This window comes from Ciconia boyciana, chromosome 4, assembly GCF_034638445.1.
Source record: "Ciconia boyciana chromosome 4, ASM3463844v1, whole genome shotgun sequence".
In the NCBI taxonomy this organism is placed as follows: domain Eukaryota; kingdom Metazoa; phylum Chordata; class Aves; order Ciconiiformes; family Ciconiidae; genus Ciconia; species Ciconia boyciana.
In genome coordinates this window covers 100,721,101-100,740,678 of record NC_132937.1, presented here as the reverse complement: position 1 = coordinate 100,740,678, position 19,578 = coordinate 100,721,101, and the positions used below count along the sequence as shown (strand labels likewise).

Sequence of the window (19,578 nt, the reverse complement as noted above, 5' to 3'; positions counted from 1 at the left end):
GTAAAAGCGAGAAAACTCGTGGGTTGAGGTGAAGACAGGTTAATAGGGAAAGCAAGCGTCATGCACACAAGCAAAGCAAAAGAGGCAATTGCAGGTGTTCAGCCATCTCCAGGAAAGCAGGGCTCCACCACATATAACAGTTACTTGGGAAGACAAACGCCGTCACTCCAAACGTCCCCCCCTTCCTTCTTCTTCCCCAGCTTTATACACTGAGCATGACGCCATGTGGTGTGGGGTGTCCCTTTGGGCAGTTGGGGTCAGCTGTCCCGGCCGTGTCCCCTCCCAACTCCTTGTGCCCCCCCAGCCCCCTCGCTGGTGGGGTGGCTGAGGAGCAGAACAGGCCTTGACTGTGTGTCAGCACTGCTCAGCAGGAACAGCAACAGCCCTGGGTTATCAACACTGTTTCCAGCACAAACCCAAAACATAGCCCCATACTAGCTACTGTGAAGAAAACCAACTCTGTCCCAGACAAAACCACTATGTGTATTCAAAGCTGTTGCTATTACAGAAGCATTCTTGATGATCGTTTTGAACCTCATGTTTGGTTAAGACCATTGTGGTGTAAACCTCCCAGAGACTGTGTTGAAGTGTGCTGCCTTTTTGTATTATTTTGACATGTTTATTTTGATCATGTTTACACACATATGTTTATGAAGGTAATTTCCAGCATTTCAAGAAAGTTAAACTGAAGTAATTAAAATTTCAGTGTGTGGAATTGTGTTGACTCTGCCTTGTATGAACAACTGAGTTGCTGACACGGTTGGGACGCTAATGCATAGAGCTTGTAGTCCTCTGCTTTTTGAGCTTACAGGGTAAAAACACTGGAAAGTAGCTGCTGTGCAAATAAATCAACCTTTAGAGTCAGCTGCAGTCATGTACTTTATCAGCAGGTTCCACCACCATTTGGTAGAATGCGAAGATGTACTGAGATTCAGGGACTTTGGGATCCTTGCCAGTTTCTTTGTATTCTCGTGGTTAAAGATCCTGCTCTTCTAGCATTTATTACTTCCCTCCTGTGCATCTTCCCTCTGGCTTTTTGCAGCTGTATGGAGCATGCTCTAGGCAAATAGGTAAATTTTCTGGAAATTCTGATAAGTCTTAATAAGTCTATATTAAATGTGTGCGAAAACCAATTTTTACTTGAGCAGATCTGGGCAGGCTTTAAGGGTGATGGCAAGAGGCACACACTGCTAAGCTGATCCTCTGGCTAAATTTCTGATCTCTGCAACATGGAGATGCTGTAGCTGCTCATTAACGTCAGCAGAACTGAGCAGAAGATACTGTCTCTGAACCTTCTTCTTATACAAGAGGTAGACATTTTAGCTGAACTTTTTCAAAACCGTTTAGTCTAAAGCAGACTGGAAATAATTGGCTTTCAGAGCTGAAGTTTGGCAGACCTATAAGCAGTTGAAAATAGGGTCTTAGAGGTGAAGGAAAGTGAAGTACAGCCTTAATTGAAGCAGTTGTTACTGATGTCATCTGTAGTGCCCTAAAAGCAAGAATAGATAAAATATAATTAGACAGAAAATACTACTAAGATTAAAGTATGTATTTTTTGCTTTGTTGAGCCAATACAGAGAAGGGACTAGAGCCAAACTGTCACCCAGCCATCTCTTTGAAGAAAAACCGGGTCTTACTCAGTCATCAGCCACATTGCACAAACCTAACCTATACTTGTCCCTAGCTTGCTTGGGATGTCAGTTTACAGAGAACAAGGCTCTAATTCAACTGTATTCTAATAAAGCAGTGCAATACAAGGAAGCATTCTGATGACTCCTGTTCAGATTATGTCCAGATAAGCTCGATGGACTTGTGCTGTTTGAAAATACTTGTGGGTTTTCTTCTTGTGTTGCACTTGCGGTGGGTTATCACTACAATTATTTATAGCCTTTATTTGGAACATTTGTAGCATTGACTTAATTTCAGGTATTGCTAATGTAGAGCAAAATCATATACTACATTTTTTTGCCACATTTCTAGCTGCATTTACACAATGAAGGATAATTGAAGTCCACAGAAATCTGTGTACATGTGCATTTGTTTCAGAGGGGAGATATATAATACGGTGTCTAGTTTGGTTTGAAGACTCACACTGTTAATACAATCCCAAGCTTGGTGGTCCAAACTTGCAGTACCACTTTACAAACAGGAACATGAAGTATGTGTGGATATTCCCTTAAGCATGCAAAAGTCTGTTGGATTTGGTTGGGTTTTGTTTTGTTTTAAATGTAATGACCATTTGTTTGTGAATCCATCAGTTCTGTAGTTGCATTAATAGCAATATGATGAAAATGCAGCCTTATTGTCTCATGCGAAAGCAGTGTATGCAGTTGAAGGGGGCTTGAAACTGATGCCTAGAATAAACTGCAATTCCTGCATTTGCCTATAAGCAACCATTCAGAGAGCTTTATAATTTTCCCACTGTTCATTTCTGCACTATCAGACTATAGTTGATTCGACACCTGTCTGTCAAAGAAAGGAAATCCAACCCTCTCATCTAATTTCTTCTATTTGTCAATTAAACAAATATCAGGGAGGGATTCAACAAAGTGCTGTGTTCACACAAACAGTGCATAAAATACTGTGTGCTTGTTTCATCCTCATTCTAATATCAAGTCTTCCCTCCAGTGGCTGCTGTAACAGTTTTTCACTGTGTCAAAAAGAACTGGAAATTCTCTCTCTCAAAGCTAAATTCAGATTTATTTGTTTGTTTATTTACTTCAGTGCTTCTAGCTTGGCAGGTGAACCTGTTATCTACTCTTTCCTCGGTGGCAGGGTCTTTGTCTGTTAAAGGAAGAAGAAGAGTATCCATTGTAGAGGCAAGAATGCCAGCGATTCTTGGTCACTGCACTGATTTATCTGATTAGGGGTTGGGGGTTAGTTTATCAAGGTAAATTTGTTTAGATAGATTTTATGGTTCTTCCCTTGGATAATAACAAATCTTTGAGCACCTGTATGTATTTTGTAACTGCATTAACTTACCTACACCCAATTACGAATTTTCAAATCTTGTATACAGAGGACTATCCAATTTGTATGACTAGAAAAATTTTCATCTGGGCTATCACAAAACACTACCACTGTAATTTTCTAGCACTTCTAATAGTTTTAACTGGAATGGGTTAGTTACTTTTCTAAATGATCTACAAGAATGTACATGGGTTTGTGCTGCAAGTGTACAAACTGATGATGGACAAGATTTTGTATTTGGTGATCTTTTGTCAGTGGACTGTTTGGAATCACCTGAGAAAAGTTTTTAATACCATCCACATGTATGAATTGACATTTGAGTCATTTTAATCTTTATATTGACTACATGGTATGCTAAAAAATTTAAAAAAAAAGTCTCTGTGGCTTTGCTGTTATTTTTGTTCATCACTTTTGTTACGAGTGCTAACATGATTAGAGTGTTAGCCAAAAGATGCACATTTTGACTGAATCATGTTGAGTTCACAAGTACACAAAAAGTACACAATCTAAGCAGAGCTTTCCTGGTGAAGTTGTGTCTTTAAAAGACTTTTGGCAGTGTACTGTCATTTTTCCATCAGCTTCATCTGAACAGCCTTCTGCAAAGGAAGGTCTCAAAGTCTTCTGCAGGTCCAACTTGTAGAATGGATTATTGGACGTTCTTGAACCCCAACTTAAACCAAACAACACCCCCCTTTCCTTAGCTAATAACTATCACCCGCTTAAATTGCTGTATTTTTCCTTAATCTACACAAAAATGTTTCATGTAATAGTCTTTCTCTAAAGACAATAGAAAAATAGTCTTTAATATGCTTTATTTATTTCTAATTTTTTTCTGCTGCCTTTACTGTTACTTAAAACCATTTTGGGGTCTTCCTTACAAGTGTAAGTATTAGGGAGCCAGTAGTACAGTTGGTGAATACTATTACTCTTTGTTTGAAAGTTACAAATTGCTGCAGAGATACAGTTCATGCAAACTTATCCATGATAAAGTATATCGGGGGAAGAATAAAACAAATTGGTAATGACTGACAGATAAAAACAAAGAACCAAAAAGATGAAGGGAAAAAGAATTCAATGCACAGAAGTCTTTTTATTTAGAAGGAAGAAGCAGTGATTGTGATGTGGTAGTTTGCTCCCTTGGTGTCAGATTCAAGATGAAAGAGATTGCAGATTTGAATGTCTGGGTTGCCTTCTGTGTAATAGGAGAAATTTAGAAATATATTTTGCATGTAAATTCTCACCTTGAATATATTGAGGTTCATTCTATAGCTGGACATTTACTCTATACATTTCAATGCTGATAATGTACTGTAGAAATCAGAGTGGTTTAAAACTGTGTACTCCGTGCAGTTTTACTAAAACAAAACCATATAGTACAGTAAGAACAATAAAGTGGAGTTAAATGATGAATAAAATCCTTAAAGGTTGTGGAAGTTCTGTTGATTACATTCTGTTTTTTCTTGTAGCTTCTACTTTGGACTTACAAGTGTGGTGCTTCTCCAAAAGGCTTATTACTTACTGTTGTTACATTAGGATCACAAAAGAGAAGTATCAATTAGATAGATGTCCTTTTAGGATTAGGGAGAAGTTAATGCTCATTCTTGTGAACTTGAATCTTTGACCAAACTGGATACTGGAGTGTGTGCCACACTTTGTTGTAAAACGTCTTAATCCAGGATAGTGTGATGAGACTTTAGAGTGTTCCATATAAGTTTTGAATGAGAGGGAAAAGTTAATTTTAATTTTACTGTACATATCATAGTTGTTTGTAATACTCAGGGAATTTTTACTTTTGGAACAAGTTCTTTTTTTTTGTGATGTAAGCAGTAGCAAATGACACCTGTTGAAGTAGAAGTCACTAAATTTGTTGATTTCCAACTCTTGTTGATTTTCAGATTGTCCTTCGAAGATTAATGTTCATTTACCTCAGTATTTTAAATCTGTTGACAGTTTGGGTAATGATGGCTCAGCTCCAGCAAGGAGGCCCAGATGAAAAAGAGAAGACTACTGCATTAAAGGGTATGAGTCTTTTTGCCTTCTTTTTACATATATTGACATTTCAGAAACAATTATTAAGGAAGGAAAAATAGTTTTATATCACTGTGGGTTAGAGTCTGGGAATTGCAATACCGGAAGAGACTGTTAGTCCATCTATGCTAATGCTTTTTGTCTAATGGTGTGGCCATTATCAGTATTTTCATAAGATGATGTAAAAAATAGCAATCTGTCATAAGGAGTAACAGAATGAGATATCCATTAATTTTTTTAATTTTCATAATTATCCTTTGAGAAAGTTGACTGGTGCTTTTGTGTTCTTAGTTTCTGGGAGTTATAATTCATTTTTATGCCACTTATGTTTTATAATTACGCAACTATATTACAGCTTTTAAAAATCTCTTTGACTAGAATGTTAGCAGGGAAAGCATTTTCAGGACATTGATTTCCATGTTGATTTTATAAATTTTTCTTTGTATTCTGTGTTTAAAAAAAATAAATGGACCTGAGTGACTTAGCAGAGTAATTTTCTTGAGGAAAAAATAAATTAAATAAATTACATCTTTTAGATACTGTTTTTCAATTTTGGAAGTACATGGAGTTGGTTAGACGTACAAGTAAGCTAACCAAACATTGGATTTGAAGTGTTTTCGTCACACATTTACTCTCTAAATTGTCTTTCAAAAGAGATAAAAGAATATAGCTTGCAACGCCAGTGTAAAAATTGGGTTTCTACCAAAGTATTATTAGAAATATATGTTCTATTATACAGTGATGGTAGATGGTGCCTCTTCAGTTAAAACTGAGTGTTTGTGAAACGTGGTGAAAACCTGTGTGGTACTTTTTTCAAACCTTGTACTAACTCTGTCAAATTAGTATATTTTGATGAAGTTATACTTCATGTTTGGAAAAGTAAAACTCCCATTTTATACTTGGCCTTAATTTGGTCTTCATTAAGGATAAGTGTCCAAGCAATATGCCACATAATGAAAACTTTGTGTGAGGATGTTGTTTTCTTCATGTGATCTAGTGAACTCCCATTGAGCTGTAGAAGGTCTCCTGCAAATCACTCAGTTTTGGGCTCTGTTGAACCAGTCTCAAATTCAGTTGGAGAGTCCAAGATCTCAGGCAAGAATGGTGGATCAGATCTTGCAAAAATCTCAAAGTTAGAAGAACACTTTAGCTAACTTTAATTTGAAAAATTGCACAGGAAGAAAGTGGCCATGTCAGTGGCTGGAGCACAGGCCAATTGCAGTCTTCCTGAGTGACTCTGATGGAAGCTGTAAATCATGACAAGCTGTACATTCTGCAGATAAGCTTGATGTAGTTCATATAGTATTGCCCTTGCTACTCAGGAGATGGATATTTTATTATATAGTAACTGACACTTCTGTGTAAACACATTTCCAAATAGGTCACAGTAAGGAGACATGAAAACTCTGGTGAAATTAAATTCTAGAGGTGTAGTGTGACTAGAGTCTCTTCACCAAGGAGAGAAAGACGTGCTAAAGACTGTTTTGCTACCTTGACGTTGTGAAAGTACAGAGGAAGAAAGGGCATGCTTTTTACATCCTGTTGTGAAGAACTTCTTTGACAAAGTTGTTTTCTTTCTCCTGTTGTTCAGTTGAGGACCAAAGCAGTTCCCCCAGAACTTTCAAAGGACAATGCACAAGAACAAGCATATGATTGCTTACATGAATTGAATGTCATGGGGCTTGCTATTAAACAGATTTGATGTAAAAGTCAGCTATGGTTGAGAAAACCACATTTAGAAATCTTCCAGTCAATGTCCGATGTTATATAGCTATTTAGATACCACAGAGATGCTCAGATACCGTACTATGCATTGGAGAGAAGTTGAATTTCAGTGGCCATACAAGATGGCCTTTGGTCCTCCAGCTTTTGGTCCTCCAGCTGCAGACAATCATATGGACGATGCAGTGAATGTCATGTGAACCTGAAGAGTTATAAAAGAGCAGGCCAAGGAACTCTCAAGAATGTTGAAGCTAACTTTCAGTACATTTTCAGTACATTTTAAACACTAGAAATTTCAAAGTATTAATGTAGTAATGCTAAGCTTAGGTAATGCGGATAACCTATAGGCTTGTCACTGGAGACAAGGCTAAGCAAAAATAGTAATACAAAACCTATTCAAATAATGATTTTAAGTAATTAAAGGATGGAAGTGTAGTTAATGTCAAACAAAGCAAGTTCAAAGAAAATGAGACTTTTCAGACTGTTTTCTTTCCTTTGAGCTACAACTTTGGATGGTAAAGGTAATAAACCAATATACTTAGAATACTTAATACTACATATTCCTTGGTAATACATGGTGTCTTGATTTATGAAGCAGTAATAGTGAAAAGTCAATGTAGAAGTCCTGAACTGAATGTGTGGTCTTCAAATTCATCTACGAGGATTTAGGAAAATATATTTCAGTGGAATCCGGCTGAATAATTTCTTGATGATTTTTTATTAATAATCAGAAAGTATGTTAAAGGATAGCGTCAGGTTGTGTGGGTGATGAGCAGTGAGGAGAGGAGAGATAATTGTACACTATTATCTGTGTGTGCAGTAATTCTTTAGTAATTAGATGTAAGCAAAAGATGTCCCTATATGCTTGCCTCTGGTTAAATGTAAATCCTTAAATCTAGGGTAAATAATGCAGACTATACTTATTTCAGTGTACTTGCATTAGTGAATGTGGGCTGTACTAGGATATGCCACCCTGGTCTGAAAAGGATGTGTATGTCAAGGCTTGCTAGAAAATGGATGGCAGTTTTCTCTACCTTGAGGGTGGTTGTGAGAAGGATTCGGATAACTCAGTCTATTTGGGTATCAGAGGGAAGGTTAAGGAGTGTTGTGATCACAGCTTGTAAATGCCTGTGAGGTGAAGCGCATTTGATAATCTGAGCTCTTTGAGAAGGCAAACAAGAATGTATCAATGACTTGTTATTGAAGCTAGGTAAGTTCATGCTAAAATCATGATGCATACCAGAGATGTACTTCTAACATTGAGGGCAATGAACCATTGAAACAAATCACTATGTCTTTGGTGGCTTCTCTGTTCCTGGACATTTTTTGATCAACATTAGAGATTAATGGGTAAATAAGTAAATATATAAGAAGATAAGCTGTCAATGAGGCCCAGCTTTTGAATCTGGAATGAGATTTCCCTTAATGAAGTCCTATGTTTAGTAATATGTAGGATGTCCTTCTGCCCTTAAGATCTACAAATCTGAACAAACACATTCTGTCAGTGATAATAGTGAAGTAAGAAAGACATAGTATGCATTATGTAATTTTTCTTTTCCTTTTTTAGATTTATTGTCTAGAATAGACTTGGATGAACTAATGAAAAAAGATGAGCCACCACTTGAATTTCCTGATACTCTGGAAGGATTTGAGTACATTTTTAATGAAAGTAAGTCGTATATGCTTTGTAAAAGCTATACTTAGAATAATGTTGAGAGGTTATCAGAACTTTAATTATACCTTATAAGTCCCTATTACAATTTCACACTTTTCTGTTAAGAATAAAATTTTAAGCCTTAGTGTTAACAGACTTATAAATCTAGCTAAGTAATATTTCTTGATTTCATAAAATTGTCACAAAAATCCCTCATTTTATGCAATACTGTAGGTTCGTAGTGTGCATACTTTATGACTTCCTGTTTTCTATTATAGAAGCATTGATACAAAAATTCTGAAAGAATTTCTGTAGCATTAGCATTAAAAAGCAAAATTAGTGGCCACTCATTTAAGAAACATTTCATTTACTGATTCATTTATATGGATACAAAAGAAGTTATTATTTAGCTAATAACTTATCCGAGCTATTTCATTAATACTGGTAGGAAAACACCTATTTATATTGATGGAAGGATGGGCAATGTGATAGACTGTCTCTTACCCTTGTGGTGTGGGTCGTGGTTTTGCATTACAGCTAAGTGCGTGATGACTACACGTGCTTCAGCTAGCTGAATCTGTGTGTTAAATGAGTTAGTAGTATTTATAATTTCCAGTGCATACATTTTAAAATCCAGCTGAGAAATAAGCCTCTGAGCGAAAGTAATACCAGACTCCAGGAAATGACTCTTTCAAGATTGTTTGAAACCTGTAGGACAAATGGGGACGTTTACAATTCTACTTTGCAGTGCCTGTTCTCTGAACAGAGGAACTTTAGTTTCTAAATCTGCCTGTCTTACATCTTCCACTTTTAAAGAAAAAAAAGAGCTTTCCTTTAAATGATAGTCATTTATGCAACACTTAGCTTTTTAATACCCTGATGGCTTTCACAGGAAGGTACTTAGAGACTAAAAGTGTCATGAAAGTGATGCTCTTTCTTTGATGGGAGGGGTTCAGCTCTGTCACTTTTCAGCTCCTTATTTTTAGATCTGCACAGTGTCTACTGTCTTCCTTACTGACTTCAGAGTTAATGGTTCATATGTGGTTGATAAAAAGGGCTGAAATTTGAATTTTGGGAAATGATGTTTTAGAATGATGTTATTGAATATTCCATCTCTAACCTCACAGCCTGAGTCATTTCCATAGAATGCAGCAAAACCTATTACATATGCTGCTGGTCAGCAAAGCAAAAAGGTCTCCATTTTGCTTTTGTACATTTAATTCAAATGTTCAGTCATGTACTCTTAGGTCATAATCATGCTTCTTTTTATAATGGAAAAGTAAGGAAGATTTTTATCAGTAAAGAATCTGAAGATTACAAGGGTTCTAGAAAACCAATGAAAAAATATACCAGATATTTGGTCCACTTTACTTGTGGAGAGAGCAACTTCATGTACTATTGAATGGCATACTTGAAGAGTAACCAGCTGAGAAGGAACAGCTGAAGGTAGACTTACGGTGAAAATGCGTGAAGGAGGATATTTGGACCCAAGACAGGGATATAAAGTTGGGGAGAAATATTCCCCAGGTGTCTAGTATATGAGGTAAGACAGGTCTGGAAAAAATGTCAAATAAGCAGATAAGCATAACTATTCGAGATACCAGATCTTAAATATTTAATTTAAAACATCAAGAATCAAAATGTGACGGTCCTGAAAAGCTGTGAACTAAGTTAGCAATTTCTTACTGTTCAAGAGGAAATATTTTGCTGAGAAACCTTAGTTTCATCATGCAGACATTTCAGCTTTCAAAGGAGATACTTTTACATATCCTTTTTTTTAATGTTTCTCTGATTTACTGCAATTTTGTGGTGCTCTGGGACCATAACTTGTGTTTTGTCTAATTAGCTGAAACATTACTGGTAAGGTATCTGTTTTCCACAATTTGCTTCTTATTTGGCTGCCATTTTAATATTATTGTTATTTTAACTCAGTCCATGCCTTCATCTGTGGTTGGGTATGCTGCTAAACTTTTGCTATAAACAAGGCCAACTGCAGAAAGTTACATTAGAATCTAAGAATAGCATGTGGTTTTGCTCTGTAATCTCAGTGTACCCTGAATCTAAGAGCTCTTACTTGATTGCACTGTGCCTAGAAGTTAAGATATTTACCTTAACTGTGGACATTTTTTTTTTCAGATTAATTTAGAATGTTGTTAATCTTGAAAATAGATGTTTCCTTTCCTTCCAGCCTCCAGCTCAATTTGTGCTCACATTTCTTCATAAATGCAGTTGGTTTTGAAGTAGAGGATTTGTAGCTACAATTTGATCACCTAATTGACAATGAAGATCAAATATTAACTGCTAATGTTTACATTTCACTGTTAATCCATAGAGGTTGAGACATAAATATTTCTTGCAAAGCAGTTTGGCATTTGATATCTGCATGTAATTTCACTGTATCACTTGTGTTAGCTTTATCTAGCAATATATACCATTCAAGGGGAATGCATTTTGTTGTTATGCTAAAATTGTTTTCCTTCAAAAATGCTATAATCAAAAAAGGAGAAGGAATTCAAATAGCCCAATTTTTAGATGCAGCCCAATTTTTAAATGCTTTTAAAATTTTCAGCAATTAAATGTATCTTACTTTTAATGAAGAAGTATATTAAAATGTAACGATTTTGTTTCTTTTACAGAAGGGCAGTTAAGACACATAAAAACTGGTGAGCCATTTGTTTTTAATTATCGTGAAGATTTGCATAGATGGAACCAAAAGCGCTATGAAGCTCTTGGAGAGGTATATAAATTGTGTGCTTGTATGCATGCGTATATGTATTGGTGTGCTGTGGTTTTTGTTGTGCTTCTCTGTAGAAGTGATACTTTTATGTATGTTAAGAAAGATTTAGTGAGGCTGCAGTCATTTAACAAAAGGTATTTCAGGATTTGTTGCGTGTTAATGCTGTAACAATAATTTCCATTATTTGCTGTATAGCTTCAGATGTGATTTAGACTACAATTTGACTTTAGTTTATGTTCAAAACAGAATATCGTCTTGATTACACAAATCAGAGAATATTATACAGTGCAGTATTTTCTTTAACTTTCTTCTCCCCAAGGCGAAGCACTGGGTATAAAACTGTAGCATTTTACTTTCTAGCTGAAGATAAATGTATTGGCTGGTTTTCTCGTTTTATCAGGAGATAGCAGGAGCCACCAGATGGATTAAGTAGAGATCTGATGATTAGTTGATTAAATATTTGTTGATGTATTGGATATTTGGATGCTACTGGTACTTCCCAGGCTTTTTGTAGGGATGTTGTGGATGTAGTAGGTGTAGAAGTGACTGACCATGGTTCCTTTTTTATGTGAAAATGACTTTCATTTCAGTGCCATGCTTTTTGTAATGATTTAGGAGTCTGAGCATTGACTTGAGAAGAAAGGTGTCTGATCTCAGTGCATGCAAAACAGTGTGTGCTGAGGTCTTCCTTGCACTGTCACAACCTCTCCTGCCCAACAGAAAGGACAGCCTCAGCACGCTTACCTGTAGGCAGTAATGCTGCTTCACATCAGAGTGGCTTTTGGAGAAAGGGGATGCACAGTTCTGTGCACAAACGAAGGTCTTTTTCTTAGACACTCTATAATGTTGCCCAGCAGTTTCTGTTGGAATCGTCATGGCATATCATTCAAGAACTGCTTTTGCCTCATGGCTTGTCTACTTTCATTAGTGTTAGTGTTTTAGTAAGGATTAAACACATTTATTCCCCACTTACTCTTTCTGTTACATTAATTCAGACTACTCGGAGATATATTTGATTGTGCATGTTTAGATATTTTGTGTTTTAAACTTTCTTGTTGTCATGGTTTAACCCCAGTGGGCAGTTCAGCCCCCCAGAGCTACCTGATCACTCCCCTGCTGTGGGATGGGGGAGAGAATCAGAAGGGTAAAGTGAGAAAACTTGTGGGCTGAGATACAGTTTAATAGGTAAAGCTAAAGCTGTGCGTGCAAGCAAAGCAAAATAAAGAATTAATTCACTCCATCCCATCAGCAGGTGGACGTTTAGCCATCTCCAGGAAAGCAGGGCTTCTTCATGCAAAATGGTGACTTGAGAAGAGAAACTCCTTACTGGAAGATAACTCTGAATGTCCCCCCCTTCCTCCTCCTTTCCCCCAGCTTTTATTGCTGAGCATAACACTGTATGGCATGGAATATCCCTTTGGTCAGCTGTCCCAGCTGTGCCCCCTCCCAACTTCTTGTGCACCCCCAGCCAGTACATTTGTGTACTGAAGAGTAAAAAGAAAACTAAAATGTCTGAAGTGGCAGCTAGTCCTACACTGTTGCAAAGTAAATAATATAAAGTGTCTTGATGAGTTTCTTGGATGGATAAATAGGTAAATACTTAAATTTATCACTAAATGGTTTCATATAGTTTCTTGTGCTGTCAAGAGTGCATTTGTTAATGCTGAAGAAGTACCTAATTACATGGCCTTTTCTAGGTATAGCAGGATAAACTCTGGGAACTCCTGAGCATGCCGGCTCAAGAAAGGAGTGCACAGCAGAAGTCTCTGCCCGTCTTGATTAACAGGAATAGCACGCCATCTGTCTTTAATCTCTGCTGAGAGGTGATCTGGTGCTCCATGGCTAGTTCAGCTGCTCTGTTTCATTCAGGGGTCAGCCTGGGCTCTGTGCTGGATGTGCTGGAGCTGCCCAGCTGTTGAGCACTGCTTTGTCCTGCCAGAGCTTTGTTCCTGGGGATTGAAGAACCTTGCTTTTCACCTCCTCCTCCTCCTCCTCCTTGTTCCTACAAGAACTGTGCAGGGGAGGAGATGATGGAGCTACTGCTGCTGCTTCTCACATCCTTTCACCTCAACTGTATGTTTTTCCAAAACAGGGAATGTGCTATTGCCCAATCTGTTGCATTGTCTAAGTTACTTGATACACATTTCTTCCAACAGGAAACAGATTGGCACCTATTCCATGGGCTGTTTGTGCATGCCTTTGTGTGTACCTGTATGGTTCGGATATCCCCATTTTCCAAATAAATGAGTTGGACAAGGCACAACTATAAAGATTAGTATGTCTCCATGCGGGCTCCTGTGCCATCACATCTTCTTGTATGTGTTTGGCAACATCATCAAATTCCTCATTCTGTGCATCTGAATAGTGAGTGCCATGGCTTCAACCCATTGTGGTATGAACGACTTTCTGTGATTTTTGGTTAACCAGGAGGTGGGGTGTTTCCATGGAGTGGGTGTCTGCTGGTTTTGGCTGGGATAGAGTTAATTTTCTTCACAGTAGCTAGTATGGAGCGATGTTTTGGGTTTGTGCTGGAAACAGTGTTGATAACCCAGAGCTGTTGCCGTTCCTGCTGAGCAGTGCTGACACACAGTCAAGGCCTGTTCTGCTCCTCACCCACCCCACCAGCGAGGGGGCTGGGGGGGCACAAGGAGCTGGGAGGGGACATGGCTGGGACAGCTGACCCCAATGACCAAAGGGACATCCCACACCATATGGCGTTTGTCTGCCCAAGTCACCGTTAGGCGTGCTGGAGCCCTGCTTTCCTGGAGATGGCTGAACACCTGCCTGCCCGTGGGAAGGAGTGAAGGAATTCCTTGTTTTGCTTTGCTTGTGCGCGGCTTTTGCTTTCCCTATTAAACTGCCTTTATCTCAGTCCACGAGTTTTCTCACTTTTACCCTTCCGATTCTCTCCCCCATCCCACTGGGGGGAGTGAGCGAGCGGCTGGGGGGGGCTGAGTTGCCAGCTGGGGTTAAACCATGACAGTCCTTTACATCTGTGATCTGTCTTGTGCATTTTGCCTTAATTATAGTCATTCTCTGTGTTCAGGTTTGAGTGAGCTTCGAAAATGCACTTTGTTTATATTGGTAGGTAAAAGGCAAGGAAGGTTTGAGGTCAGGAATCTGACAGGGTGAATTGTTCTAAGTTGTTTATTTGTTTTGTGTTTTTTAGAGAAAAAAGAAACTCATCTCTGTTTCAGTCTGTTGTCTGCTAGGTGCTTGATACTACACAGTTCTTCCAACAAGCCACAAATTTATAAATGCTTCATTGTCTGTCTTTGGCACAGCGAGTGTTTATATAGTTATCTGAGAACACAGGGGATGGATGCTGACCAGCAAGACCCTTGGCATTTGTTCACATAGATAAAACCTCCTCTTGTGCCATAGATTGGTGGGTCACTGATGTAGATGTTGAATAGTACAGAAGTGGTATAGTACCCTCTGATTAGCCATTTTGTAGTCTAGGGTAAAATGTGTTCAGCAAACTGTGATAGCTTAAGAAGCAGCAGCTCATATAATTCGTAAGGTGATGTAGTAAAATCTGGCCTTAGGCCTTTGCTTTGAAACATCATGCTTTGGCTTTAGGAATTCTCTAATACGTATTTGTAGCTGGACATACAGTGAGATGATAAAGTAGCTAGACTTGTATCATCGGACAAAAGTGTTTTATGTATTCACTGTTTCCATTGTTAGCTCAGTCACTGTGTGCTGATTTTCTGATTTTTAAAGGATTTACCCATCCTGCCCAAAGCAACTTTTTTTTTTGCTGTACGTCTATATTGTGGGCTGCTTTTATTGCATTTTACTGATTTTAAGAAGTGGGTGTACTTCCTGGCCTTATGCTACAGCATCGTTCTCTCTTTCTTGGAGCATTAATAAATTTCCATTTGGTAATCCATTATTTTTTGCTGTTAAAAGTCATGAATACACTATCTGTGATGTTCTGCCATTACTCTGGCTGTATGGAAATTGATTCTTCACAAATTACAATGGTTCGTCAACGTCTCCACTTCTTACATCAATTTATTCTTCATTCATTGATCTGTTATTTCAGGCACACAATTTGTTCTGCAGCCTCTTGATATGTGTTCCTAATAGACAATTTAGTGAACTGTTCATAATTTTGTGATTCTGGTTCAGTCATTGCTATTGCGGCATTGAATTTTGTGGAGAGCCTCTCCATTTGCTTTTTAAAAATTGAAATGGCAACAGAAGTGCACAGAACATGGTGTTGCAGCTGCTTCTAACTGCCGATTAATCCATGTGGCAAGTTTGAAGTACGATTGAGAACAATTTTGTGACAACAATTCAGTTGTTGCAGACGTACTGTTCCAGTTCAAGGTTGAATTATCTTTTTTTTTTCTGGCCAGGAGTTATGGAGATTTGGATTCTAGGTTAAACTCCAGATTAGACTCACATGATGTGTGTCTCCTTGCATTTTAAGTAGATGTCTGTGTTTATTGTTTGTATTGCACTTTCAATTGATATTATGGCTACTGAAATTGCCAAGTCAGCTTCAGCCCCTGCTTGATCATGACATTGAAATTAGCTGGAATTAAAAAGAAAATACTACTAAAATCTGTTGCTGGGATTTTACCTCGTATTTTGCCAGTCATATAGGTTGTGTTGATAATACGGCTTCATTTGAGAAAGATTATGTTGACATTCTCCTTCCATGGTCTTACAGTAACCAGAGTATCCCTAGCATCAGTAGGCAGTTATTGTCTGTCCCTCTGTGTGTCTCTTACCGCTCTAGCACTGGGTAATTATAATTTGATGATTGCTTCAAGGCCATTTAATATTTCCAGATGTTTTTGTGAGTGCCATCACTAATGAAGAGACTTTTACCTGTACTGACAGTTTGCTTGGCTGCCCATGTCTTTAAATAAGTCAAATAGGATTTGTAAATACATAGATCATAATGTGGACCATGATATAAATGCCTCTGCTGTGGTCCTATTCAAGGACAAGTGTATGCCATCTCTTGTAATTGCAGCCTGTCTGACCTGCAGAAGTGTATAAGCAGGTAGCAGAAGAGTTGCGGTTATTTTTTACAGTTAGCACACCATAGCACAAGAAAATACCTTATATTTGTGTAGAACAGATACAGAAAGCAAAGAAATAGAACACCTAATTCAGAAATTCCTTGCATGTTTCATGTATGATAAGATACAGTTAATTTTACATCATCAGAGAAGTCTTGTCCCACTAAACTGCTTTAAAGTATGTGCACAATGTAAGGTCCAGTTCATCGTAAAGTAGATTAACCATCAAGGTTAATATTTGTGTGGGGGAAAAAGATAAGTATGTAGAATTATGACAATGACAACCCATAATTAAGATCGCTAAGTAGTAAAATGGGATGGGTTTTTTTCCAGATCTCCTTTAAGTTAAAGAACAGCTTGGTCTCAACATAATTTAAAAAATAAGCGTTCACCTGCTACTAATTTCCTCCTTGGTTGCAAAGATCATTATTTGTTTGGATGACTGAGAGAAAGAAGCTATTTACATAGCACAAATGAAAGCATAGAGCAGCAGAAGAGGACATGTAAGTTAATGAAGAAGGAAGCATTAAGTAGTCTGCATTTGAAAGGGTAGCTTCTTACATGAATAACCCAAAATCTGATGATAGGCTGCACGTGCACCTGATAGTACTTAAGGTCCAATCTTGCAGCCGAAGCTCATGTGAATAAACTCAATAGGTCTGATCTTGTGAATAAGGGCTGCAGGATCAAGTTCCAAATAAAATTTGCAGATGATTAGTAGAAATCCTTACACTCTAGTTTCAGTTTCTTTGCACAGACAGTTTATCACTAAACATTCCAGATTTTTTCTGGCTAGCAAGACTTTAGTATAATAAATTACATGCTACACGCCATGGATTAAGCAAAATTATGTTTGTGTACTTTGACTTACTATGTATGTGCTGTTAGTTATTTAGTGGTTGGAAAAATTTGTCTAACTGAAAGGACAAAATAAATTAATAGTGATGTAATATATAGGTGGGTTCATGGACATTTGCTTTCATGGGATGCTTGCTTGGCTAGGGCTGTTGAAGAGGTTGTTCTGTTCAAAGAGATTAGTTGCCAAATACTTAACAGGTGTCTGTTGAGCATGTGTAAACTGAATTTTTTCAGTCTCTTGTATTACAGTTAAGTAAGGGTAGACTTTCATGGGGATAGTAAAAATCCTCACTGAGAATCTAACACAAACTGTTCCTAACTTTAAGTCCTGTTTCAAAGGTAGGGTGAAAGCATCCAATGGAAATATTCTCCCCATCCTTATTTTTGAAAGTTGTTAAATCACATTTTGGGTGGTCTCCTTTGGAAGCAATTTGATAGTGCTAGTTCTGTGCATGTCGTACCCCATCCACTAATGAATGTTGCAGAAGGTTTTTGCTTTAGCAAAATTTTACAGTGGAGTAAATGTCGCAAAAATTAGAGTTGTCTATTTGGACAAAAATAGAGAGCTGAGTAGAAGAGAGAGATTGGGCAAATTCTTTAAATTAAAGCGATCTCATTTCTTATTAGACAGATAAGAATCCACATGGAATAGAGACTTTTTGTATGTAGCAGGTGGAGGAAGAGCTTAAATGACACCTATCACTTTTTGGACACCAAGGTCAATTATAAATGCAGTTCTTTAGGAATCCATGCCTACTGGTTACAGGTTTTTTTCATACTAAGTTGATTATTTTCAATCTGTGATAGATAAGTGTGAAACAAGAAACATGATGCAGAAGGCTTTAAGCAAACTAGATAAAGCACCTAAAAATGGGGCAGGATATTGAATTTCTCTTTAATAGTAGTTCCCAAGCTATAAGTAATCATACATTTCTGTAAGGTTCCAGTCCTTTTACTTCACTTGTTTTTGCACCGATGCCTTTGATAACAGAAAGAAAATGCCAGTAGGGGCAGCACAAAAAAATCTAAATCATGTATGTGTGCTGTCTTCAGAATTTTAGAAAGATTTCAGCTTTTAACAATCTGTTTATCTGCAGCATTGCTTTCTGGTGAGTGAAGTAGGTGGACAGACAGCTTAGCAAGGATTGAAGACTACTTAATAGTACCTAAGGAAATTTAAATTTAAATATGAATCTTTGTTGCATGCAATATATTCATTTGCATATGCTAAATCCGCTTTCAAAATCTGCTGTTTGTGAAGACTTTTTACTGGAATGATTATGTCAGATGTGCTTCAGTGAACTCTTCTAGTTTGTAGGCAGCAATTGGCAGTAGGTTGGTTCATCACTGTAACATGACAGTACTCGAAAGGTTCAGAGATAGTTTCATAATTATTGTTAGCATGATTCTTGAAAGAAATGATGAGCATCTCATAAACCCAGATGGGAATTTGTTACATTGTTGATAAATGTGTTGATAAATGTGTTTTACATTTTTAAATTGATAAACAGTGAAAAGCAGAGAAGATACAATAAGGCAGATGGTTGTTTATAAAGCACTTGCAAGTTGCTGCAATTCAAAGAATGGTACTAATTGTTAAAAAGAAGACAAAAATTGGAGTAGGGGGAGTGTTTCAATGAGTTAATCATGAGCTTTTTAAAAATAAAACCTTCAGCAGCTTTAGTTCAATTAGAACCATTCTTGCCATCCTGGATTTATGTGCAAAAGTTTAGACTCTCAGCTCTTAATAAACTTTTGTACCAACCATTTTCATGTAGCTGAAATTAAAAATACAAATAATCCACCTTTTATCTAAATGTATCCATTCCCATCTTTCTCCTTTTTCTTATTAGAAAAAACCCAAGATTTATTGCACAGCAAAATAAAATTGAATTATCGTTGGTCTTATTCCCATTTAAAAACAATGAATAGAATAGTGAACTCCAAAATAACAGAGAGCAAGGAAGTAAGATGGGATGTAGTTGGCTTATATTTTGTTAAAGGAGTGGTGAAAAAAAATGGGTTTCTGCCAACTGGAAGCTGACTAGAAAAAATTATTTTTAAGTAGTGCTTAGGCAGAATACAAATCAGCATATGTGATACAACCAGTTGGTTCACCTTTGTCTTGTGAATGTTCGGTTCTTGTTTCCATCAGTGATATTAGAAGTTTCTATGAAAGGCAAAGTATTTTCCTACTGTTTCAGCAGGAGTTTTTTGAAAACCGGAGATATGTAGATTACTGCCTTCATCAAGCAGCACTTTTAAAATATGTTTATTTTACTTCAGTTACTGAACTGCGGAAGAGTTAGTTCTCTTTCACAGGATTTTCAGATTCTCCGAGATAAAGAATTTAACACTTTCTGTGTCTTAAAGAGACTTACATATTCTGGTTTTCTGGGAATATTTTTATTAAAATTCAGCAGAATAGTGATATTTTTTAATAAAGCTGTATCAGCTGTGTCAGTCCTTAATAGGAATAATTTGAAAGGAAAAAAATTCAATTATAAATCAATAGTGTTGTATTTCTGTATGTGCAAACAACCTAAAATTACTTTAAGATGCTCCAG

At 37.2% G+C, this 19,578-nt stretch overlaps 1 protein-coding gene across 5 annotated transcripts in view; it reads left to right on the top strand.

Moving 5' to 3' along the window:
• The window catches only part of ARB2A (ARB2 cotranscriptional regulator A), a 269,434-nt gene that overhangs the window by 18,371 nt on the left and 231,485 nt on the right, over window positions 1-19,578 (top strand). For 4 of the 5 annotated variants that reach the window (XM_072860769.1, XM_072860770.1, XM_072860767.1 and 1 more), the window contains exons 2-4: window positions 4,866-4,989; window positions 8,288-8,389; window positions 11,011-11,111. In XM_072860769.1, the coding sequence (XP_072716870.1) occupies window positions 4,884-4,989; window positions 8,288-8,389; window positions 11,011-11,111 (309 nt within the window). In that variant the 5' untranslated portion in view covers window positions 4,866-4,883. The remainder of the gene's footprint in view (window positions 1-4,865; window positions 4,990-8,287; window positions 8,390-11,010; window positions 11,112-19,578) is intronic. The other variant, XM_072860768.1, reaches the window with a different exon arrangement.